Source organism: Naegleria fowleri (genome assembly GCF_008403515.1).
Source record: "Naegleria fowleri strain ATCC 30894 chromosome Unknown tig36, whole genome shotgun sequence".
Taxonomy (NCBI): domain Eukaryota; phylum Heterolobosea; class Eutetramitea; order Acrasida; family Naegleriidae; genus Naegleria; species Naegleria fowleri.
The window spans coordinates 293,872-317,893 of NW_025407968.1; the positions used below are offsets into that span (position 1 = coordinate 293,872).

General features: G+C 36.7%; 14 protein-coding genes across 14 annotated transcripts; 4 read left to right on the forward strand and 10 right to left on the reverse strand.

Moving 5' to 3' along the window:
* Positions 1-22: 22 nt before the first annotated feature.
* FDP41_004112 (uncharacterized protein) lies at positions 23-774 on the reverse strand (the record flags this gene model as incomplete). Its single annotated transcript, XM_044707492.1, has 2 exons — positions 23-429; positions 519-774. 2 exons carry the CDS (start codon positions 772-774, stop codon positions 23-25), a joined length of 663 nt encoding a protein of 220 aa, XP_044561530.1.
* A 992-nt stretch (positions 775-1,766) lies between these two features.
* FDP41_004113 (uncharacterized protein) lies at positions 1,767-2,432 on the reverse strand (the record flags this gene model as incomplete). The annotated part of the gene is made up of 1 exon (XM_044707493.1): positions 1,767-2,432. One exon carries the CDS (start codon positions 2,430-2,432, stop codon positions 1,767-1,769), a length of 666 nt encoding a protein of 221 aa, XP_044561531.1.
* Positions 2,433-2,897: 465 nt separating this feature from the next.
* On the reverse strand, positions 2,898-3,518 carry FDP41_004114 (uncharacterized protein; the record flags this gene model as incomplete). The annotated part of the gene is made up of 1 exon (XM_044707494.1): positions 2,898-3,518. One exon carries the CDS (start codon positions 3,516-3,518, stop codon positions 2,898-2,900), a length of 621 nt encoding a protein of 206 aa, XP_044561532.1.
* Positions 3,519-3,815: 297 nt separating this feature from the next.
* FDP41_004115 (uncharacterized protein) lies at positions 3,816-4,991 on the reverse strand (the record flags this gene model as incomplete). Its single annotated transcript, XM_044707495.1, has 1 exon — positions 3,816-4,991. One exon carries the CDS (start codon positions 4,989-4,991, stop codon positions 3,816-3,818), a length of 1,176 nt encoding a protein of 391 aa, XP_044561533.1.
* A 133-nt stretch (positions 4,992-5,124) lies between these two features.
* FDP41_004116 (uncharacterized protein) lies at positions 5,125-5,592 on the reverse strand (the record flags this gene model as incomplete). The annotated part of the gene is made up of 1 exon (XM_044707496.1): positions 5,125-5,592. One exon carries the CDS (start codon positions 5,590-5,592, stop codon positions 5,125-5,127), a length of 468 nt encoding a protein of 155 aa, XP_044561534.1.
* A 152-nt stretch (positions 5,593-5,744) lies between these two features.
* Positions 5,745-6,920, reverse strand: FDP41_004117 (uncharacterized protein; the record flags this gene model as incomplete). Its single annotated transcript, XM_044707497.1, has 1 exon — positions 5,745-6,920. One exon carries the CDS (start codon positions 6,918-6,920, stop codon positions 5,745-5,747), a length of 1,176 nt encoding a protein of 391 aa, XP_044561535.1.
* A 224-nt stretch (positions 6,921-7,144) lies between these two features.
* Positions 7,145-9,286, forward strand: FDP41_004118 (uncharacterized protein; the record flags this gene model as incomplete). Its single annotated transcript, XM_044707498.1, has 2 exons — positions 7,145-7,159; positions 7,238-9,286. 2 exons carry the CDS (start codon positions 7,145-7,147, stop codon positions 9,284-9,286), a joined length of 2,064 nt encoding a protein of 687 aa, XP_044561536.1.
* Positions 9,287-9,311: 25 nt separating this feature from the next.
* Positions 9,312-12,980, reverse strand: FDP41_004119 (uncharacterized protein; the record flags this gene model as incomplete). The annotated part of the gene is made up of 1 exon (XM_044707499.1): positions 9,312-12,980. The coding sequence occupies one exon, from the start codon at positions 12,978-12,980 to the stop codon at positions 9,312-9,314; it is 3,669 nt and encodes a 1,222-aa protein (XP_044561537.1).
* An 88-nt stretch (positions 12,981-13,068) lies between these two features.
* FDP41_004120 (uncharacterized protein) lies at positions 13,069-14,196 on the reverse strand (the record flags this gene model as incomplete). The annotated part of the gene is made up of 2 exons (XM_044707501.1): positions 13,069-13,435; positions 13,484-14,196. The coding sequence occupies 2 exons, from the start codon at positions 14,194-14,196 to the stop codon at positions 13,069-13,071; spliced, it is 1,080 nt and encodes a 359-aa protein (XP_044561538.1).
* A 906-nt stretch (positions 14,197-15,102) lies between these two features.
* FDP41_004121 (uncharacterized protein) lies at positions 15,103-15,594 on the forward strand (the record flags this gene model as incomplete). Its single annotated transcript, XM_044707502.1, has 3 exons — positions 15,103-15,216; positions 15,344-15,420; positions 15,504-15,594. The coding sequence occupies 3 exons, from the start codon at positions 15,103-15,105 to the stop codon at positions 15,592-15,594; spliced, it is 282 nt and encodes a 93-aa protein (XP_044561539.1).
* Positions 15,595-15,934: 340 nt separating this feature from the next.
* FDP41_004122 (uncharacterized protein) lies at positions 15,935-19,467 on the forward strand (the record flags this gene model as incomplete). The annotated part of the gene is made up of 2 exons (XM_044707503.1): positions 15,935-17,747; positions 17,942-19,467. 2 exons carry the CDS (start codon positions 15,935-15,937, stop codon positions 19,465-19,467), a joined length of 3,339 nt encoding a protein of 1,112 aa, XP_044561540.1.
* A 36-nt stretch (positions 19,468-19,503) lies between these two features.
* Positions 19,504-21,335, reverse strand: FDP41_004123 (uncharacterized protein; the record flags this gene model as incomplete). The annotated part of the gene is made up of 3 exons (XM_044707504.1): positions 19,504-20,925; positions 21,100-21,128; positions 21,212-21,335. The coding sequence occupies 3 exons, from the start codon at positions 21,333-21,335 to the stop codon at positions 19,504-19,506; spliced, it is 1,575 nt and encodes a 524-aa protein (XP_044561541.1).
* A 262-nt stretch (positions 21,336-21,597) lies between these two features.
* FDP41_004124 (uncharacterized protein) lies at positions 21,598-23,025 on the reverse strand (the record flags this gene model as incomplete). The annotated part of the gene is made up of 4 exons (XM_044707505.1): positions 21,598-21,721; positions 21,782-21,952; positions 22,008-22,159; positions 22,216-23,025. 4 exons carry the CDS (start codon positions 23,023-23,025, stop codon positions 21,598-21,600), a joined length of 1,257 nt encoding a protein of 418 aa, XP_044561542.1.
* Positions 23,026-23,304: 279 nt separating this feature from the next.
* Positions 23,305-23,982, forward strand: FDP41_004125 (uncharacterized protein; the record flags this gene model as incomplete). Its single annotated transcript, XM_044707506.1, has 1 exon — positions 23,305-23,982. One exon carries the CDS (start codon positions 23,305-23,307, stop codon positions 23,980-23,982), a length of 678 nt encoding a protein of 225 aa, XP_044561543.1.
* Between the last annotated feature and the right edge of the window lie 40 nt (positions 23,983-24,022).

Below are 24,022 nucleotides of genomic sequence, written 5' to 3' on the forward strand. Positions count from 1 at the left end.
GATGTGTAAGGGAGTGATCTTTTTAATTCAAAGGGTTGAGCAAGTCTTCAATTCGTATTTGAGTTCTTGGAATACGAGGAATTGTAGAGGAGGGAGAAACTGGAGGACTCGATGAAGATGCAGAAGAACAGATACTGAGGCTGCTTGTTTGAGAGGAGGTGCAAGATGATATCTCTTCCCTGCACTCTGAGGCATTTGTTGAATCTTCTTTGATCAACAATTGGCTGGGGAGATGAGGGCACTGGGAAGCACGATCCATTGCTTTAGGAGTTGCTTCCAAGAGCGCTGTGGATCTTGCTGTATCCTCTTTTCGTCTGTACTTTCTCTTTGGATTGTTGCTTAACTTCCAATGATAGAGAGGAACCTTACTTCCATACTTTACGTCCTCTTGTTGATATTCCATTTGGAAAACATTGGTTTCATTGATATCTGTTGACAATGTTTATCAAGGTGAATGTTAAAAAACAAAATTCAAACAAATATTCATTTAGAAATTCACATTCCTTATATAAACTTACTTGATTTCAAAGGTAGGACTGTGTTCAGCACTGCTCTTGATGGTTTTGCTTGAGTTGGTACTTGTTGTCCAACATTATGAAAAGAGACTTGAATAAAGTTGAAGGATGCATTCGAGTGAGTGCTGTTCATAGGTTGTGTGGGTGCCATTGATTTCAGTCTTGAAGAATTCTTTCGAGAGGTCTTGGGATGATTGTGTGAAGAACGAGGATTATTGGTGGAGCCCAAATGCAAATGACTCGAGTTGTGTCTGGTCATGGTAATTGAAAGTCAGAATGCGTCAGTGAGTGAATCAATGCGTGTGGTCGAGTGTTGTATTTTAAATATTGTCGAAATATTCATTCAAGAAAAAAGTCCAAAGCTCATGGTAATATTTAACCCCCACTCACATTCATATCTACTTCTCTTATAATACGTATGAAACTTAATTCGTTCAAAAGTTGTTTCCTTAATTGATACTTGCCATTAGACAAACTCGCTTTTTTCAACAAATTGGCGTCTTTTGGTAAAAAAAGCTGAAAAGGATCCAGGATTCAATTTAACAATTTTAGCAGATTGGAGTTATTTGACGTTATTATCCTGAAGTATAAGCCCATGTTGTGCATAGTATCACTTTTCGATAAACAATTGTTTGTTTCTTTTATAGGAAAGGATAAGCGCAAAGTCTCAACCCATTTAACAATTACACTTGGTCTGCGTGTTTCCTTATTGTCGTTTTTAACAAGACTCCGTAAAAGGAACGTCTCTTTTAAAATTTGTTTATTGCTTTGCAATTTGTTGAAAAAGGAAAGGTTCTCTTTAGACGTATTTTCGAACTAATACTTTAGGAAAGTATATTCTTAAAAGCTTGGTTTTTGTCCTTTTATCAACTCCAAGTAAGCGCGGAAGGGAAAAGAGATTTGGCTCGAAAGAGATGTTGTTCAATCCAATTAAAACACTTTCAGATAGGATGGGATCACCTTCAAATGGCTCTTGGGGAAGAATATTCATCACTTGTTAAAGCAACAGAACAAGACAGGAAATGGTTACACCTATACAACCATTACCTCCTGATCATGTTTAGATAGAATAGGCGGATTTAGAAGAATCTCAGAGCAGTATCTGGAATCCATCACGATGAGAAGCAATTCGGACGGAATACGAATAGCAGATTTATGATTCAAAAGTACTACATGCAGTGGACTCCAAGAGATCCTCAGAATCAAGAATTTCTCAATGCAATCTAATGGAATCTCGCTTCCTTGTTCTTTTCAATGAATTGATGGATCTAATAATTCATGAATGGTGAATACGCTGGTTCTTCTCCTTCTCTTTGGTAGGATCATCACATTGGAAGGAGAGTTCTTCAACGAGAGAGCTTCCTGAGAGGATTCTTTTCGTTTGGAAAGGGTTCCTTCTGGCACCTTCTCTGCTTCTTTTGAAGCCTTCTCGGATGTCCATTCACGTTTATATTGGGGTAGTTGATTGTGGGAATGTTCTCCTGCTTTTTGAGGAGAATCAGCATGAGAGATCTCTCCTGCTGTGGAATGTATTTGCTTTTTGAGAGTCCAATGAAACACTGGAACTTGTATTCGACGACGTCTGTATCTTTTCGAGGAAGTGTTATACGATGATGAGGGTTCTGCTTCGGAAGAGATCTTTGGGCCATGCATGGATGATAAGGAAGAAGTACATCCATGTCGACTTTGGTGACTCTTTGAAACAGTGGAAACGGTTGCATTTCTGTATTCGACCAAAGTCAAGTCTTGAGAAAGTGGTTGTTGAAAAGGATTTGCCAATAAACAAGTCGATGCATTCGATTCCTTCATAAAGGAGACTTGCACAAAGGCAAAGTCTTTTGGAGGAGTTAATGACAGATTCTTTAAAGATGTGTTGGTTTCTTGCTTGTTTTTGCAAGAATCAATTGGAAACGGCATGATGCTGGAAGATATGACCCTTTGTCAAGGGAGTAAGGCACGGAGAGTAGTTTTCAAAATCTTGAGAGAGTTTAAAGTCTTGGTGAAGATTGTGCAAGATCAGCTTTTATCGGAGAACCCAATGTTTGTCGCTTGTTTTGTTTGGAAAAATTGAACAAGCGGTCCAATAGTTGGTAATCAAGGTGGATGAAGGATTTGTTGACTTACCAAACAGGATGAATTTTGCTTCCTTGAAGTCGCTTTGTTAATCGAAGCTCATGACATTTTGGTGATGTTTCTAAAGTTGGACTTCGTTGAATGCCGTGTTGGATGGTGATTCTTTTGAGGAGGTTAGCTGGATTGTTCAATGGTAAAGATGAAGCCCAAAAGACTAGTTTTGTTCTTTTGGAAAGACTTTTTATTCTCAAACACTTAATACGTAATCATTCTTGGATCATTTTGAATATTGTAAGTTGTAATTGGAGGTCAATAGAAAAACATATTTCCATAGCTGTAAGGTGCATTCAAAACCTTATTCGGATAGTCTTTCACACCAATCTGTTGGGGTTGAACAATATTTTGTGCAGTCATGATTCTAATTAGATTTTCCAATTCCTCTCGTAAGTGTCTCAAGTCGTGTTGAAGAGCTTTCAAATCCGCATTTGAGATCATCACAATGGGAGAGATAAAATTCTTTCCATGTTGTTCCATTTCGTTCAACTTGAGAAGAGATTGCAACAATTCGTATGAATTATTCCATCGGAGAGAATGAAGAGCATGGTCATAGTATTGAGCATGGAGAGGTTCAGTCTCTTGCAGTTTTACAATTTTCTGCATACATTGATAGAAGGGAAGTTTCAGACAGGGATGAACGGATGGATGTTCATAAGGAAATTCCAAAGGCACAGAAGTGAGTGGTGATGATACAAAAGATTGGAGATGATCAAGATCTTGGAAGACGTGCGTTGGTAGCGTTGGTGTTAATTGACCATTAGTAACCGAGCCGTTGTTGATCAACAAGGAGTCTGAGGTGGAATTGAATTCCTTTGAGTGTTTCAATGATGAGGAACTTAGAAAGGACGAAAAGTTGCTAATGTTGTTGGTCATGTTGTTGTTGATGTTAAAATTGCCAGAGGGTGTGTTTTGTTTTGCAAGTTGTGGTCTTGGTTCCTATTGCAATGTTTTTGGAAGGTTTCTTTTTTTGTTCGAAACTAAAAAGGCTTGGCAATAGTTATGTCGAATTCCAAACAAGCTCCATGAAATGATGGTTGTTGAATCGAATCCAACTTGAGGAATGAACCCTCTCTCACTTGAACAACAGCTTAATGCATACACACATCAAGGTTGCAGAAAAATACTCGTAAATATTCTTCAATGTAAATGTTTCACCACACAATCAACCTTTTATACTTTCACTTGTTCAGCAACTTCTTCAGCAAAACTCTTCTTTGGTTTGTATTGCATTCCTTCACCAACCTTCATTCTTACAAAATCAATAATCTCAATACCAGAATCCTTGCAGAATTGTTGAACAGTCATCTTTTGATCCAAAACCCAAGGTTGAAGTAAAAGAACTTGATCTGAAAGGAATTGCTTATTCAATTGACCATCAATCATCTTGTTGAGAATGTCTTGTGATTTTGGTTTATATTCTTTTCCTTCTTGTTCAGCTTTCTGCTTTTCTTCGGCTTGTTGTTCTTCAAGTCTCTTCAACAATAAATCACGTTCGTGTTGAACGACTTCTGCTGGAACTTGTTCCTTTGTTAAATAGTTTGGTCCCATTCCACAAATGTGCATGGCAATTTGTCTTCCAAGACTCTGCAATTGTTCTGGTGTCTTATTAGATCCTGGAACAGCTTTAACAATGACAAATGATGCAACTCCACCAATCTTCTCTCCCTTACTGTTGTGAAGATATCCCGCCAATTGTTGTTCAATAGTGTTGGTGTTAACCAAATATTTGACTCTTCTTGGCTTTACATTTTCACGTAAGATGGCCACAAGTTCGTTAAATTTCTCTTTAATGGAACTGCTACCTCCAAATATTGCAGAATTCGAGACAATTTCACTCTCAAATGCTTGTTCGTTTTGTTCCACTGATAATTCGTTTTGAGAAGGTTTGAATTTCACTAATTGATCCAAACATTCATCAATGACTTCTTTGAATTTATCAGAATTTAGCACAAAATCAGTTTCACTGTTCACTTCCAATAAGACAGATCTCTCATTGCCTAACTGTTGCATACCAATGACACCTTCTTGAGTAGTTCTTGAACTCTTCTTTGCTGCTGTTTGAAGACCCTTCTGTCTGAGCCATTCTTTTGCCTTTGAAATATCATTTCCACTCTCTTCAAGAGCCTTTCTACATTGTCCGAGAGGAGCATCAGTTTCCACTCTCAATTGTTTAATTAAATCCATAGGAGGTGGTCCTCTCAAGAACACTGTTGTGATGAATAAATTTCTCTTGCTGGAAACAGTGCTACCAAGAACAACATTCAAAGATGATGTTGAGAGGGTGGATGTACAAGGCTTGAAGGAAGAAGCCAAACGGGATGAAAGAGCCACAACAGAACGTCTCATTTTTTCGAAAGAAAAACATCCCAACAACAAAATTCAATCAAAATTCGAACAAATAATTTTCAGCTCGGGATTAATGGGCATGATCCAGTTTAACAACATACATTTAATAGTTCTGAATGAATTTTATTCATTATTATTTTGCAAATTTCTTTTTGAGTGATTCAAGCCCTCCGCTGAAAATACCTTCCACAATTTTCACACAATTTTCGAGATGTTCAGGTTGTGTGTAAAATTCTGTCGACCATTCAGCAAATGTTTTGTTTTCATCGGTCACTGGTTTCAAGCTCACAGTGGCATAGTATCCAGTGATGGGTAAACTACTGGTCACAATATCATACGAATAGGAATGATTTCTCTCATCAAATGCCAACAATGTTTCGCGGAAAGGAATGTCGCTGCCTTCAATGGTCAATCTTCGAATGCATCCAATCGTATTGTCTGATTGATTGTTTTCAATCTCACTAGCAATAACACCACCAGACCATGAAGGAAGACCGTTAAAAGATCGAACGAGTGACCACACTGATTCGAGAGGAGCTGGAATGACGGCACTCTTGTAGACCTTTCCATTGGCAACAGCAGATGTTTGTTGTTGAGACATTTTTAGAAATGGAGAATGAGAAAAGGTTCCAACAAGATCCAATGCATGTTCCTGCCAGCAAATGAAAGGGTTTAATGATATCAAAAGAGTTGGCTGCTATCATCTCGAGACCAATCACTCCATCAAATTCCTTTTGGTTTACTCGTTAGCCCTTAAAATTCTAAACATTTGCCAGATCGGTCATGAAATAGGATCTTGTGTCGTCCGTTCTTTTTAACCAATACACAGTGCATGGTCATGGAACTTAGGGAGGGAGACAGGAAGCTGGAGCTTTTAAACTCCAACAGCTTGGCAACAACTTCAAATGACTCTTTCACTATCTTAATTCTGTACAATTGACCAAATTGATCTCCGCAGAGAAGAGTTAACAAAGCTCCATCCTCTTTTTCATGTCTCACTGCTAAGGTACAGCAAATCACACATCCTGAAGGAACTTGAATAGGAATGGTCTTGAATGTTCTAAATTCGTCCTTCGAGTAAATCAAGGATAAGCTGCTCTCTCCTCCAATTAGTACACAAATCAGTGAAGGGTATACAAGTTTTGTACATGCGATACTACAAGGGCAGGTTTTGCTTGCATTGATCATTTGACGATTATGAACTGAAACATTCACACCTGAAAGAAAAGAGTTGTTTCCAACTGGCAATTGACGAGATTCGACTTTCATCTCAGAAACTTCTAACACTCCATTAGAACGCTGAGAAAATAAGAAAAAAGAACGGCAATATAATGCTCGTTCATGTTCATAGGACTCCTGACATGGAAGAACACGAAGGAGAACCACTGAGGAAGCCTTTTCGTTGAAGTAATCGAATTGTTTCCATTGAAGAATACCAATGGAGTCATAGAGGATATGATACAAAAGGACATGTCCTGAATATAGCCCGATTACCATCATCATGGAACATTCATTATTTGAATTATTATTGGATGAATGCACGGAGGTCATCGTCATGCAAGTTATTGGCGAAACACAGTTTAAGGCTCTGCTTTGCGATTCAAAAAAACGCTCTCTCCCATCAAGAGAGCATTGGATGTAAGTTGTTACAACATTATCACTTCTTCCAACAAATAAAAACCTTTTTCCACCAGAGGAACAAAAAGAAGCACAAACACAGCTTGGTTTGGAAAAGGGTTGGTTGACCGCCTGGTTGATTGGAACCAGCTCTCTCTTAAAATTTTCAATGAAGATCGAGCCATCAGAATAGCATTTACACAAGAACTCGCAATCGGAAGTGTCCATTTCATGATTCATAGTATTAGGAGATGTAACGACTTGATCCGACTCATTGAGGGAGCTACAAATGCAAGTAAGGTGAGGAGCCATTTTTTTATGAGCCAATTTAAAGGCTTGATCATCTCAGGGAATTTCGTTCTAGATTATTAATACTGATTCATTCTCTCAGTATAGTAGTATCGATACTGAGTCTTAGAACGAGAATGAAATCGAATTAAATTCAAATAACTCCATTACTTGTTGGCTATCTCACGTTGGGTAACGAAAATTGCCCGCCAAAACAAAAATTTTTCATTTCAAAAAATTATTTAAACATGCCAGCCGATGATGTAAGTTGTGATTATTGTTCGAACATAACACCACCAACATTCCGAATCGCTATTCAACACATGAACCATCAATCACAGAAAAAGAGAAAGAGAGTAATAGACGATGATGTTAGTGAAGAGGAAGAAGTGGAGGAGAAAGTTAAAATTGAAGTCGTAAAGAAAGAAACCAAAAAGAAGAAAGAAACTCCAAAAGAAACAAAGAAAGAAGAAGAAGAGTCTTCATCAGCAGCAGCGGCAGCTGCAGCATCTTCTAGCGTAGAGGATATTTACAAGTGGTGGCAAGAATCCGATGAAAAGATCCAAGAAATACTTTCTTCCGATCAAAAGTGGAATACATTGAAGCACAACGGAGTTTTGTTTCCACCTGATTACGAACCTCATGGCATTCCAGTTTACTACGATGGAAAGTCAGTAAAATTAACTCCTGAGCAAGAGGAGGTTGCAACCATGTATGCTTCCATGTTGGAATCGGATTATGTCAAGAAACAGCAATTTAATGACAATTTTTGGAACGCTTGGAAAGAATTGCTTGGAAAAAATCATACCATTAAATCTTTGAGCAAGTGTGATTTCTCAAAGATTTGGGAACATTTATTGACCGAAAAAGAGAAGAAGAATGGTCGATCATCCGAAGAAAAAAAGGCAGAAAAAGAAGAAAAAGCAAAATTTGAGGATGCCTATAAGTATGCTCTTGTCGATGGAAGAAAGGAGAAGGTTCAACAATATAAAATTGAGCCTCCAGCTCTCTTTAGAGGAAGAGGAACTCATCCAAAGATGGGTCAACTCAAAAAGAGAATTCAACCTGAAGATATTACAATCAATATTGGTAGGCTTGAAGATTGTCCTCCACCTCCAGTGGGCCACCAATGGGGAGCAGTCGTTTCCAATAATACGGTCTTGTGGTTAGCTGCTTACAAGGATGTAATTAATAACAAGAACAAATACGTACAATTTGCGAGCGGATCCAGTTTGAAAGCTATGAATGATTATCTTAAGTATCAAACTGCTCGAAATTTGAAAGATTGTATCGAAAAGATTAGAGAAGACTACAAAAAACAATGGACGGATAGCAGTGAATCAGAGAGACAGCTTGGAGTTGCTATTTATTTTATTGATAAGCTTGCTTTGAGAGTTGGTAATGAAAAGGATGATGAAGAGGAGGCTGATACAGTTGGTTGTTGCAGCTTAAGAGTCGAACATATTACGTTAGTTCCACCTTCCTCAATCAAATTTGATTTCCTTGGTAAAGATTCCATCAGATATGAAAATACAGTGGAAGTAGAGAAAGCTGTCTACAAGTGTGTTAAAAGCTTTGTGGAAGGAAAGAAACCCACTGACATGCTTTTCAACAAAATTAACCCAACCAAACTCAATGAACATTTGAAATCCTACATGGAAAAATTATCTGCCAAGGTTTTCCGTACCTATAATGCTTCCATTACTTTGGATCGAGAGTTAAAGAGGCTCGAAAAAGACATTACCACCGATATGACTGTTGCTGAGAAAGTTAGTCTTTATAACACTGCAAACAGACAAGTTGCTATTCTATGTAATCACCAACGTGCAGCTCCTAAAACTTTTGATTCCTCAGTAGAAACCATGGACAAAAAGATTGAGGCCCAAGTTTCTTATATGGAAAGATTGAAAAAAGCTCTCAAAGACATTTCAAAGTCTGGATATGATGAAGTGAAAGAGAAATGGGAGAAAGACAATCAAAAGATTTTGAAACTTTATGAAAAAGAGGTTGAAGAATTCGAGCAGAAACAAAAGGATATTGAATTGAAGGCCAAGAATGCTGGAAAATCAGTTGCAGCGTTCTTGGGAAGTGCAAAGAAAGAAAAAGCTCCAAAGAAGCCAACTCTTCCAGTGCTTCCTAAAACTACAGAGGCTATCGAAAGCAAGATCGAGGCTGTCAAGAAGAAAGTTGAGGAAATGAATCACGAGAAGAAGATGAAAATTGACAACAAAACAGTTGCGCTTTCCACCTCCAGACTTAATTATTGTGATCCAAGAATTACAGTTGCATGGTGTAAGCGAACGAATGTCCCTATCCAAAAGCTGTTTTCCAAGACTTTGCAAGACAAATTCCCTTGGGCTCTTGATTGCGGCACTGATTTCACTTTTTAATATCATTTACAATAAATTATTGTTCCTACATCGAAGGAAAAGATTTAAAATTGAAAGGCACACTTGAAAAAAACAAGAATTCCAAGCTGAAAAGAGGTATAGGATCTCTGAGATGGTGTCGGTCGCATTCCATGTCTGTTTTGGGATGAGTTAAGTATTTGAGTGTCTTTGCTTTTAACTTGTTGACAAATCTGGTTTTGTTTTCTTCTAAGGACAAGCCTGGATAATATTCGAATCTACCCTCTAGTGGTGTTCCTATCCAAACACTTTGTCTTGTTTTATCGCTAGTAAATGGAGGTTCTGTTTGAATTCCTGCACCTATAATGTCATTCAAATTCATCCATCCACATTTCCTTTCGCCAAAGTACTCGATTCTTTGATTTTGAAGAGCTTCTTTCACATTGTCTTGACCAAGTATGGCTTCAAGATCTGACGAAGGATGACAAAGCAATAGCTCACATTCACCTCCAGCGAATCCTCCAAAAATCATTCTTGCATCTACACCTTCATCAGCTAGTCCTTCTAAATCTTCCACTGAGTCACACTGGACTGTCAATGCGTCAGATGGAGGTGATTTTTGAATTCTTTTCCATTCACAATCAGCTGCTTGATAAAATAATGGCTTGTCTTGATCATTCATGTAAGCTGCTTCGGCCTCAGTAATGTATAAGGTGTGAAGCGAGTCACTATAGTGTGGAATAATGTTTCTTACTTGTCCATATGCTAATGTATATGAAAAGTCAATCAATCTCTCTCCAAATATCACTTCGAAATTGTGTTGCTGGGAGTGCTTGATGGCCTTTTTGAAAAAGGAATAAGCAAATGATTGGTTGTTTCCATGTAAATTGTTGCTTCTTAACACTGCATGTTCAGAAGAATCAATGTCTAAAATTTGTGTTGTTTTGGATCGCTCCAAGTCTCTATCAATAAACGGAGAAAGAGAATAAAGTTCATGATCTTTTAAAACTTTTCTAAATTCACTTCGAGGAGCTTTTGACAACGATTCCATTGGATTTAGTAAATCTTGAACAGAATCTGATGTGATCTTATCAGATATTTTAGAGAAAACTCTTTCCATTTCAAAGTCTCGGCAAAATTTAAAAATCTTGGACACCAAGTCCCATAATGCGTGATATTTGTTTTTCTCATTAAATTGATAATTATGAATTTCGTGAACAAAATTCCTAGAAATGTCTTGTCGTTGAAAAATTGTAATATTCTTATGAATTAAATCCAAGATGTTGGAAACTAGATTTGATATTTCAGGTACAGTATCTTGAGGAATATTGTACACTAATTCTGATTTTCCAAGTATTTCTCTCTGTGATCGATGTTGCATGAGCTTTCTCCTTATTCTTTTAGCAAAGCACTGTATCATTAAATAAATATCCCAAATATCATTATTTGTAGGTTCTGATGTGAACATTTCAACAGTTGTAGGTTCAATCAGAGGAAGCAAGAGTCCGAATTGTTTGTGATGGTATCGGTCGTGTTTTTTGAGAGGTACATAACTGAGTGAATCCAACAATGCCAATCTAGAAGAAGAAATACACCAATCCAGCCCATTCATGAACATGTCTAATAAAGTGGTAGACAACGACATTTGAGTTGAATCCATACTTCCCAATTTTCTCGCATTCACAGGAGCATGAATATCGAAGGGATAGAACTTTTCGATAGGTTCTTTCATATATATGTTTTCTATATCTTTCTGCTTGATCAATTCCCAATCTTTCCTCTCTTCATCACTTGTTTTGATTGGAAAGCAACTTGTAGTTTTGTTTCTGTATTGAATGTAGCATTGTAAATCGAAACTCATCTCAAGCATGTTTTTCCAAATGTATAAATTTGTTTTCTCAGTGGGATGTACAAGAATGGAAAGAGGATGAATTAAAAAACTGTCAACTTTGCGCTCTAAGAAGGTGTTCCATAACAATGTTTTGATATCTATCATATTGGCTGTTGTCTTGCTTCGCCACCGCAGAGTGTGAACATTTTGTTGTTGAAAAATCTTTTTGTTGTTGTTCCTTGTTTCGATTGGTTTTGTTCTCTGTTGTTTGAACATGTCGATCAAACCAAGTTCAAGAGAAGGAATATCTGGAACGTTCTGTGTCTCTTTCGATAAGAGTTTAAAATTGTGAGCCAGCTTGCATAGCTCTGTTGTATCAAGCTTTAAGGATTTAGAAGTTTTAAGCAAATATTCTACAAGAAATAATAGAAATAGATGAGTCAATTGATACTCGTCAGCATTTCGTGATAGATATTTTCCGACAAGAGATGATGGCACTTTCATTTGACTAGGTTGCTCATTAATAAATGTTGTCTCGGTTAGAAGAAGTTTGAGAGCTTGAATCATTGAGTCATCAATAGGAAGTGGCATGAAAATATTGGTTGCTTTCTCTAAAATTGGTTGTGAGTTTTGTGTGTTAGTGTCATCTGTTTGCCTATTGAGTTGATTGGTAATTGGAATTGCAAAGCAATCTGCAATTTTCTTAAAAACATATCGAGTGGAAGGTGTCATCACTTGAACATAGGATAAGGGTCTCTTCCACTTCAAGTTCATAAATCTAGAAATCAAGGTAATGTTTTCTCTTAAAAGAGCTAGTTCATCATTCTCCTTGATATTAGTATCATCTTTGTCTTCTTTCTTGTTGTTAATCATACTCCTTAAGAATTTCTTAACTTTATGCTTAATGTAATCTCTATGAAGGAGTGGATTGTGAGGAACAAACAATCCTCTTAAATAAAGTTTAAAGTAAAATTTCTCCTTTCTCATCTGAGAAATGTTATGCCGAACACACTCTACAATATAGGGCAATAATTGAAGAAGAGTGTTTCGAGAGTTGTTTTGTTTCATTTGAATTTCATTGCTGGTTGTATCGTGTGGGTCATACAATAATATGGAAAGTGTTGCATTGTCTTTTAAAATGTCCTGTAAAAGAGGTGATCGTTGGTATGAAAATATTGGAATCTTTTTTGCATTTTCAATTTCCTTTTCTAAACTTCGACTTGTCTGTAGATATTCTCTCAATTCTAATGCTTCATGCAAAGTCAAATGAGAAATTTCACCAATGTTGACATTAATCAGTAAAGCCAAATAGTTGAGAAGTCCATCTAAATAACGCTGAGTACTCCAAGCTAACATCCTTTCTTCTCGCCGTAAGCTAATAGATTCCACATTACAATACATTGGTAAAAACCACTCTAAATATGATGTATCATATTTCACTACGGGCATTCTCTTGAAATCATCAATAGTATAGCGAATGTTGTTAAATTTTGGTTTGTTAATGGTTAGTGTTGATGATATCAATGTTGTCACTGTTCCATGAATAACTTCACTGACCACAAAGTCTGGTCTATATTTCAAAAGAATATGAAGAAAAGTTTTTCTTCCTTCCATTAAACCAGAGAAATCAGATTTAGAAATAGAATTGTGAGAGAGAATACTTCCAAATATCCATGTTCTTAGAGGTGGATGAATTGGATAGGAATACTCTTGTAGGTAGCCTCTCGAAATAATTTCTTCTTCAAGTTGTGGTTTAAATGTGAATAGGAGCGATCTTGGTGGTTTTTTTGTTTCAATACATTCTGTACCGTTCGATTTGAAATATGGATAATTATTGAAATGTTCCCTATTCATTTCTAATCCATAAATTCCTTGTTTCTTCATTGATTTCACGCTATCGTTCATGCTAGAGCTTTTTCTCCATCTAATTCCATAAATTAGCATATATTGACCATTTCTTTTGACCAATACAGGATATTGGGAAAGCATAATATTACTCCATTCCCTTCTTTCGTCTTTTTTTTGCGACTGAAAAAGGATTATTCTTTGGCAATAGTGTCATGCTTGCAAGTAACTTGTAAACAAGTTCTGCTCTATTTAGAACACCATTTTCCCAAGTAACTCTATGTCTGAATACGTTTGGTAAATATTCATTGCATATCCATTCAATTTGATCAAGTGAATAGTCTTTAGATGGGTTTTCTATGACATGTGGTAAATCATAAAGTGGTGGCGGAGGAAAAATATTGCTTCGAAGATCACAATATTTAACATCACTTGTCTCCACAGCCTTTTCGAGCTCATAAACCAAGGGTAGATAGGATGTAGGTTTGTTGAATAATCTTGCATGACCATGCAATCTGAAGAGTGTCAAATCAAATCTTCTCGTATTTAACATGTTAACTTACATGATCTGAAACGCTTTGAGAGCTGTATTATCTCCATGTTCATAATCATAAGGAACAAACAAACGTCGAGTAACGATTATTCTATGAATGCTAAAATGTTCACCAGGAAGAGGATTGTTTGCTCTAAACAACTCTGGTGATTCATATTTCAAAGTATTACTTTCATAGTAGTCATATTCCAATCTATACTTTCTTTCGTGCTTTTTAGAAATGCTATTAAGGTCATATAACAACTGCAAAGATTCAAAATATTTTTTGTTGTCTTTGTCTTTCAAATGATCCAAATACAAGGAACGAAGAAGGTCTAGAAATGAGGAACTTGAAACAGATTCTGTGACAACCTTCTTAAATGCCTTTTCGAAAGCAAACTCTCTTGAAAGAGCGTATCGTGAATAAAATGATTTGAAATAATTAGTTCTACTAATATCAGGTATTGTTGTGAATAAAAAGGAAGGTTTGACAAGGATTTTTGTTTGTTGTTCATTACTAGTTTCTTCCTTGTTGTCTATTGTTGTGGTTTTTAAACCAAAAACTTTTGTCAATTCTTGTAATAATGCATGATTGGATATTTCTCTGTTCTTTTCCTGATGATGAGAAGTAATTTCCCTTCCTTCAGTAATCCATAACAATTCGTCCAACAATTCCGAAAACTTTTTCAGACCATCATTAATTTCTTGCTGGTGTTGAATGGTAGCTTTAAAAAATTCTTCCATTTTAAAAGTTGTTGGTGTTATTATAGGAATGTTCAATTCACTCTCAGTAATGATGATGATCAAAGAAAGGCTTTCAACACATTTTTTTGCCTCACTGACGCTTTCAAAAAAATGCCGTAACTGGTCCTGTGGTGGCTGACGAAAGTTTGTTTCTACGCCTTTATCTCGAGGTGCCTGCGAGAGATACCCAAGTCTCCTACGGGAACACTTGAACGTGTTGTATTCCAAGAATACAATGTGTTGTTACAATTTTTGACAAAGCCAAGTTGCACAATGTAGACAGGGTGATCGATATTATGGCAAGCCGGCAACGGTCTTGCAAATGAATCGAGTCGAGATACTATTAAAGAAACATCAATGATGGTGGTCATAGGCTCGACAGCCTTCCTGCGGGGTAAAGGTAAATTCTCGGTATCGACGATATACGGGCTATGGTGGGGGTGGCGAGTAATGAGCAATCGCCGGGGAGCCTGAATGAACTAGCAGCGTCATGATACACATATAAGATTCGGAGATGTTTCTAGATTCAACGAAGGTCTATGGGACCTGTGATTTGAATCTATATAGCTTAGGGATTTGCGTGCCTACTCTATGAGATCAGTGTTGAGATGAACCTGTTATGGGAATTCTGGGGGTGATCCGTGCTATTCACTGAAATACGGCAGGGCAATAACTCCACCCTACATCATAGATCTCATTAACGAACCTACGACACCGGTTGGAGGGTATCTATTATAAGCCTACAAAGGGCAGGTGGGAGTCTTACGACGCTAATGTGAAACCACTACCAATGTAATGCTGTGACAAGAGAGGATCGCAACCATGATCCGGTTTCCGAAGGTGAATAATAAATTTTTGGGTTCAATTTTTTTGCCTCACTGAATGAAGAGTTTATAAACAACAAAAATGAATCCACAATCAAACACCACACAGCAACGTGCAGGTAATCCATCATCGGCTGTACCATCATCATCATCAACGACACAACAGCCTGAAATTACAACTCAGACGATACAAAATGTAGAGTAGAATTGTAGATGAAATTTTCTTTGTTCTAGTTTGATATCATTTGTTATTATTATCATAATAATTCAAAATCAATTGGATTCCATCATCGGATCCGATGGGTTCTTCATCTTCTTGGTAGTATCTTGATGAAAATCAACAATTAATATTTGGAATATTAGAACGACAAAAACAAGGACAATTTGATCAATGTGAGGCGTATGTTTCTTTTTTGAAAGAAGAATCATCATATCCCGATAATAATCTTTTCATGTAATGATGATGCATCACATCTTCAAAAGTCTTCAACAAAAACTTCAAAATAATTTAATCAAATTGGCCACTTTGGCTGACCAACCTAATCAACCCACAGCGAAGCCTACAAGACCATAATCACCTCCCTATTTTCAATGTTTATGAAAATAATTATTTGTCAATCATACATTTTGCATTTTTAGTATTCCTCGACCAGCAATCCTCACACATTGTCTTTTTAAATCTGTTCTGGTGATATAATCATATGAATATGTTGCATCAATAATAATTAGAATAATAATTAGAATATATGCGGTACCCAAAATCCTTCTTTGACGCTGAATGAATTTACCAACACGAAGCGAACGGCAAATTCATTCTCCCGAAATAAAAAGAGCCAACTATAACGAATAACTGTCACTTGTCAGTAGTTTTAGGCAGAACACACAACAATTTGGATTTCATCAATCCATTAAAAATGTCATTCAGAGCATCCGCCACAACTCCTAACAACCACCACCCTCAGCAACAACCACCTCCTTCTCTTCCATCACCACTCTCTTCCAACATGTCCACTCCATTCAGAACCTCTATCAGAGAATTATCGTCCACAGGAGGAGTTGGAGGAGGACCAACCATGTCATGTTGTTCACCGTGCTCTCCTCGCAACCACCATTCCTCACTTTTAACGTTTTCTGCATCCGCCACCACCACTCATTCCACCACCACCACCACTCATACTCCTACCAACAACAACAAGATGATGATGATTTCTGCATCCACCACCACTCATACTCCTACCACTAGTATTACCACCACTTCTTCTAACAACACAAATACGAGTAGTAGTAGTAATCATTGTAGTAGTTCTACAACCAATACAACCAACACCAATACCACCACTAGTAGGAGTAGAAATAGTAGTAGAAGTAGTACCACCACAAAAACAAGTCCAAACCACCTCAATCCTACAACTACTACTACTACTACAACTACTGTTGACACTTCTTCTTCTTCATTATTGAGAGCCAATTCCTCTTCCTCTCTTCCACGAAGAAGAATGAAACCATTCCATGACCTCACAAATTCATGTCACACAAATCATCATCATGAAACCATGTCTCAACGATCGAGTCGTTCATCCGATCACGAAGAATTTGACACTTTGAATGATGACATTCCATCATCTCTGTCTTGTGGTACTCGTGAAAGTCATCACAGTGACATTTCAGAAGATGATGATGTCATTCATGATACAAAAGTATTGACTCAAAATCTCACTATACACAATGATGAGAAGGAATCGTTCGATTCGAAGAATGAATTTGTGAGAAGAATGAATTCACAAGTTCACATTCATGCTGGAAAAAAAATGTTCACCTTTACTCCATCTCCCTCAAAAGAAGAAGAAGAAGAACAAATTTCCTCTTCTCCTCCTTCTCCTCCTATTCATCATCATCATCATCAACAAGAAGAACATCACCACCATCGACAAAGACCCAATACTATTCGTTGTAAAACCACCGATGATATTCGAACCATTTATCGAGCGAATGGATCTTCTCCAAATTTAATTTCACACAAAAAACATTCGTATTCTGTTCGAGATAAATCTAGAACTCTGTTGTGGCTAAATAGAGATAAACATGACATGGTGGTGATACATTCCCCTGGATCTCCCAATATTGGAAATGGTAATCATTCCATAAATGGAAACAACCACTTTGATCTTCATTCAAGTTTTATATTAAGAGCCGCTGTCACACCACGAGGAAATACAAATGGAACGTTGAAAATGGATCATGCAGCCACGAGTGTTGATTTATCTTCAAATGGAATGAATCATCCATCTGAAGACTCTTCTACTTTGACCAATGTTAATAATAATAATTTACATTTATTGGGAATGGATGATGAAGAGGAAGATGAAGAAATGAAAATGGAAAGAAGAAAGAATATTCCAACTTGTTTTTCAGATGTGACAGAAGAATTACATTATTATATCAAGAATAATCTTTTAGATGAATTTAAAAGAACTTTGGAAAGAGAAAGAAATGAAAATAATGGAAAATTTAATGTTTCAACACAATATCTCGACAAGGATGCAAATAATTCATCACTTTTACACAAATCTGCCTCTTTGAATCGATTCAAATTTATGGGTGTGTTAATTGATGATTATAGAGCTTTTATTGAAAAGAAAGACATTGGTGGTTCAACACCATTGTTTTATGCAGTTGCCAATAATTGCATTCGAGCTTGTTTCTATTTGTTAAATAAGGGATGTTCAGGTAAGTGTGTGTGTGTGTGTGTGTGTGAAAGGTTGACTGTTCTTTTTAACTACTTTTTTTACCATGACTACTCTCTCTTTTTATCTATCTCTACTCTCTCTTTTTATCTCTACCTTGACAATTACTCTCTCTTTTTATCTATCTCTACTCTCTCTCTATAACTACCTTGATAATTACTCTCTCTTGACACATAGTCAATATTAGAGATAATTTTGAAAACACTCCACTTTCAGTGGCTCTTCGAAAGGGACACATGGATGTTGCAAAAACTTTAATATTATTTGGTGCTGATGTCAATTTCAAAACACAAAAAGGTCAAACTTGTCTTCACATGTGCTGTGAAGAGGGTGATTTGTCCAAAGTTGAATTTCTTCTGGAAAGAGGAGCAAGTATCATGAGAATGAATCGAGAAGATCAATATTGCTTTTTCCAAGCTGCTCCACATCCTCATATCATTGAATATTTATGTAGATATCTATTATCGATTGAAGAAGAAAGTGTTTTTAACAATTGTCCAACTCCTTCTCCAACGAGTATGGTTCCATCCAAAGTTAAAAATTTAGAAATTGAAGAACAAAACAAACAAGACAAACAAATCTTTGAAAATATGCAAGATGCACTCTCAACAACAACCTCCACGAATGGTAGAGATTCAACCACGAAACCAACATTTTCAAAATTAATTGTGAAAATGTCTGGAGCTGGAAATACCATCATTCATCATTGTGCTTCTTTTGGATATTTGACATCACTCAAAATTCTTGTCAATTACATGAATTATGAAACAATTGTGGAATGTCTCAATACCAAAGATAAAAAGAATGGAGACACTCCATTGCATGTGGCTGTCAGAAAAGGACATCAAGATATTGCGCTCTTGTTGGCACGGGCACGAGAAGTCGATGTCGATGCTCAAAATGATTCAGGTGATACTGCTCTTCATATTGCAATTTCACAACAAAATCAAGAAATTGTCACTATACTTGTAGCAGCCAATTGTAGTGTGAATATTAAGAATAATCAAAAATTGACAGCTAAACAATTAGCAAAGAAGTATAATATGAGCTTGAAAGTGGAACAAGATAAAACATTGAAGAGTTTAAAGACACAACAAACGTTGGGATTCTTCCAGAAAATGAAAATGAAATTCAAGAAGGAAAGTAATTTGACATTAGAGGAGAAAGCTGCAAAGAGACACACGAGTGCATTTATTGGATCCAATACAAGACTCTCAACCAAGGATGTGAGACGAATCAGTCGAGGGTCAAGCAACATGAACAAGATAGTGTCACAAGATGAAATTGAAGATATGATCAAAAACCAACCCTATCTGAAATGGACATCCAAGTTAGAGTTTGACCCTGAAATGAATGAATATCACAAAGAGCTTTTCTATCAAGTGAACAAGCTCTACTATTACTGGGTTGCTGATCAACACTCAATCCAGATACAAATTTGCCTCAGCGATTTACTTGAAAAGACTCGAAAATTCTTTTCCAAGCAAGACCAATACATGCAAGAACATCATTATTCGGCATTAGCCGCTCACAAACAAGACCATGACATGTTCCTGAACAAGATTGAATCCACTCTCAACAAACTCAACACCCTCGATTGCAGTTTGGATGAAGACTTGTTTTCTCAAATTTCCACATCACTCTTAAACCATGTGCTAAAGCATGACATGGGATTGTCCATTTTCTCGAAAAAAAAGAAATAGTCCAATATTTATTTTCTATTGATAAATAATACATAATTACCACCACTTGTTAATTCTCATTGTTCCTTGTTCCTGAAGGTTTTGATACATCTTGAAAACGACACCCAAATCATGAGGTTCATGAGCAGATCCTGCTTTCAAACATTTCTTAAGACATGTTTCGTAATAATCAAGCAAAATTGGTCTGTACTCTGGATGGGCACACTTTTCGATAACAACTCGAGCCCTATCTCTTGGACACAATCCACGCATATCTGCATATCCGTATTCAGTTACAAATACATCCAAATCGTGCTCTGTGTGATCGACGTGTGTCACCATTGGTACGATACAAGTAATACCAATTGGGTCGTTCTTTGATGGTCTAACCGAAGGCGTGTGCATGATTGATAGTTTACCGTTTCTCAAAAAGTCTCCAGAACCACCTAAACCGTTGATCATTCTCGAACCATTAACCATTGTTGAATTGGCATGTCCATAAATGTCAATTTCAACAGGAGTATTCATGGCAATAACTCCCAATCTTCTGATCAACTCTGGAGCATTCGAAATTGATTGAGGTCTCAAAACAATCTTCTTCTTGTAATTTTCCCAGTCAGCATAAAATTTGTCAAATCCTTGATTCGACAATCTTACTGAGGTTGCGGAAGCAAAATCTAACTTTCCAGCTTCGAATAAAGTTAAGAAACAATCTTGGAGAACTTCAGTAAACACAGTCAAGTTCTGGAAGGGAGAGTCAACCATACCAGAGATCACAGCATTAGCGATATTACCAATTCCGGATTGAAGTGGTAAAAGTTCTTTTGGAAGTCTCTTGGCATCAACCTCAGACATTAAAAATTCAGTAAGATTCTTTGCGATTTGTTTGCTAGTTTCATCCTCTGGAGTATTTCCACCAGTGTTGTCTGGATGGTTGCTTTCTACAATGGCAATAACCTTGCTCATATCAATCTTGAGACTTGGAGTACCGATACGGTCTTGAACCTTTTCAATCATCAATGGCTTTCTGTGTGGAGGATCAACGACTTCATAAATATCATGAATACCATCAAAGGATGGTAAAGCCGTGTTCACCTCAAGGATAATCTTATCGGCTTTTTGAATAATCTCTGGAGTAGCACCAACACTAGCAGCCAAAATAAGGCTACCATCTTCCTTAATTTCGGTTACCTCAATAATTGCATAATTGATTGGACTCTTTTGATTAGAAGCCTCTCTGGTATAGAATCCGTAAGCCAAATTTTGAGGGAACATGGATAAATGTTGATCAGAGAATCTAATTCTTCCTTCATTGATACCCTTTTGAATGTTCTTTCCGACCTGGTGAGGATATCTACGATCAATCATATCGAGTTTGGCCCATCTATCTTCCACTTCAGCGCCCAATGAGGCTCCAACGAAAAGGTTGAATTTCAACTGTCCTTGAAGTTGGTTCTTTTCAACATGGTCTGCCAAAGCCTGTTGATTTTTCATCGAGAACGTTCATATTTGAAGGGATAAAGTTGCAAGGTTCGCGTGTGCGAACAATTTTTTTTGATAATTGTTGTTTCATGAAGAACAGAAACAACCACAGTTAGCGATGATGCTCTAGAATACTATTCCGAGTTGATAATGAAAATAAAGCACACATACCTGTGGTACAACTTTAGGATATCCAACACCTGTTTTGATTGATTTCAATGATTCATGGTTGTATTATTTTACACTGTCAGTGTTTCCGATCTGAAAAAAGTGATGGACATACCTGTAAAACCGCTCATACCAATGTAATCACCATGTTTAAACAATGGAACCAATTCTCTGGCATCTTTGACAATCTTCTTCAGTAGCGAAGCACACTTGACTCTCTCTTGAAGGAGGCTGGACATTTTATTGTTTCTATTTTTTTGTTTTTGTTTGCGGTTGCTCGTCGAATTGACACAGAGAGAGAATGTTATTTTCGAAAATTGACCGAAAAAGACCTACGGCATCACTACAATTCGGGGTTTTGCAAATTCGATGACGCTTGAAAAGGTGAAAAGTGGCTGTTGTTGGGTACCTTTGGTTGACCAAGTTGGATGGCTAGAACAATTTTGTGTTGGCGAAATTGAGGGTATTACTTCGGGTCGACGAAGGCTTTAACGATGCATTCTATTCAATCCTTTGGTCTGAATAATCGATGGTGGAAGAAGTGTTGAGAGAAATTCGCTCTTCGTGATGTCTTTTAGGAATACAGTACTGACAACGAAGAAGTTTCACAATAGAGGAGCGCACACTGTTGTTGTGATTATTCATCGATAGGTTTAGGGTTCAGTAGTGGAAGAAATTAACTTACCTTGGTAACCCTAGAGAATAAACAGTGACATTCAAAAAGCCTTGAAGTGGCACTAGAGTGTTATAAAAGAAAATATAAAAGTAATATTCAAAGTTTTCATCAGGTCTACCCACAAGATTTTGTAGTCCATTGTAAAAGAACCAAATGATTAAGCAACTTGAAGATAGTAAGCTATTGAGAGGGTTCGATGGTTAGAAAAATTCGAGAAACTAAATGCACCACTTACAATGGAAGTAGATAAAAACTTAATTTGATAATTATTCTTCGTTGGGCTCTCTTTGTCTCTTGCTTTACAGCGACACGCAACTGAGAGGCTGATAATATTGTACCCACATGTCTCCATATCAAGACAATGACCACACAATCCACAATTGCAGCCTTATTGGACTCAACCTTAAGACACTTTGAAATCTTCTACAATTTCACAAACTTACAATTGCCAAATAGAAAGCTCCAAAAAAATTGAAAAATGTCAACAAATAACTCTCCACCACAGGATGGTCTGCATGAAATCCAGTCATTCTCGAGGCCACTCGGTAAGAAAAAACTGTAGTAAATGTAATCAATGCAACACCCCACGCAACTATATGAAATATTATATCATAGGCATAATTTTCTTCCATCCATTTCACTTTCTTAGTGGTAGTATAAATAGCAATAGCAATACTGACACTCCATGTTGCACTACATAAAGCAAATGCAAAATTTCCATGCGAAAATATATGACTAATAATCCAAGAGATGTTTGAGACATTATCATCTGACACATTTAAGGAAGGTATATAAGTGGTGCACCATGACCAAACAGTAAACAAAATGTTACTGGTACTAAATAGCAGATCCGATACACATAACATGAGCATGGTCCTTCGAATAAATTGTTTCTTTTTTCTATTGATGAGTCCATTTGAAAAACTTGCACTCATAGAGGTCCGATAATGAGTGGTTAATGATCCAGTCTCATGATCTCGTATCGTTAAAGAAAATGAATGATTTCTAATCCGACCCGAGAGATCATTTGAATCCTCTGAAAATTGTTTTTCTTCGCCTTGTTGATGGCTGCTACTGGTCAGTGCATTGGTATTGAAAATATGAGTTGACTCAATGAAAAAGACAATGAACACAATCACAGAACCAATAATGGATAATAAATTCAATAACACAAAAACAACTTGGGATATTAAAAACAAAATATCGGGTTGTTCCGTATTAATATCCGATGAAGTTGTTCCGTTAAAAACCATTGAACGTGTGTTTGTTATCAATTAGTATTATGATTATTATTAGACACTTTGTTGATGATGTGAATCGGGTTGGTTATTTATCTATTTTTTTAACTCTGAAAAAATCAAACCAGGTTTAGACATGTGGTTCAGATCCTTTCTTTACTAGTTTCCATATTCATGTAAAATTAATGCATGGATTTATGCAACTCCCCAATATTTAAGTGAACAATATTCATCAAGGTGACTGAAATTCTTCCAAAAAAGTAATTCTCAAAATTTTCTCCTCAAACAATAAAAATGAGCAAAAACGCAGACACACCCGACCGCCCTACCCACGATCCCGAACGTCAGCCAGAAGCCTCTTCTGATTCTGCTGCTTCATCATCACAAGGAATACGAATTCCTGCAAACAGTTTGAAAGATTTACTAAAAAGTGAATATTCACAAGTAACCCGAGAGGCCATTCAGAAAAAGTATCAAGAACAGGGAACGAATATACCGTTCAAAGCAAGAGTTGAGGCCAAAATTCAAGGTTTTTATGGCGGCAATGTTGGTCCTCAAGCTCTAAATCCTTTGAGAAAAGGTATACATGAACAATCTCATAAACGAGGATGGACTCCACTACAAAAGAAAATTACCTTGTTGTTCGGCTCTTTTATTCTTGGACAACTCTTTTATTTCGGAGGAAGATATATTTTCAACAACTTTATTTCATCTAACAAACAAATGACCAATCAATCGAGTTTCTATTATGGAAGAGATGTTAATGAATTTAATTCAGAGGTTGATAAGTTAACAGGGAAAATGGTGAACGACTACAAAAAATTCAAAGGCTCTGACGATGTAACACCAGAAGAATACAAGATGATTGAACGAGATGCATTGAACAGAGTATCTTTAAAGTATGCTCAACAACATGAAATTCTTGGCTCTGCTTCACAAACACCTTCCTCCTCAAAATACGTGCCTCGTTAGATGTTTACAACACCCTCAATGAAAAATCAATTTTAAAATT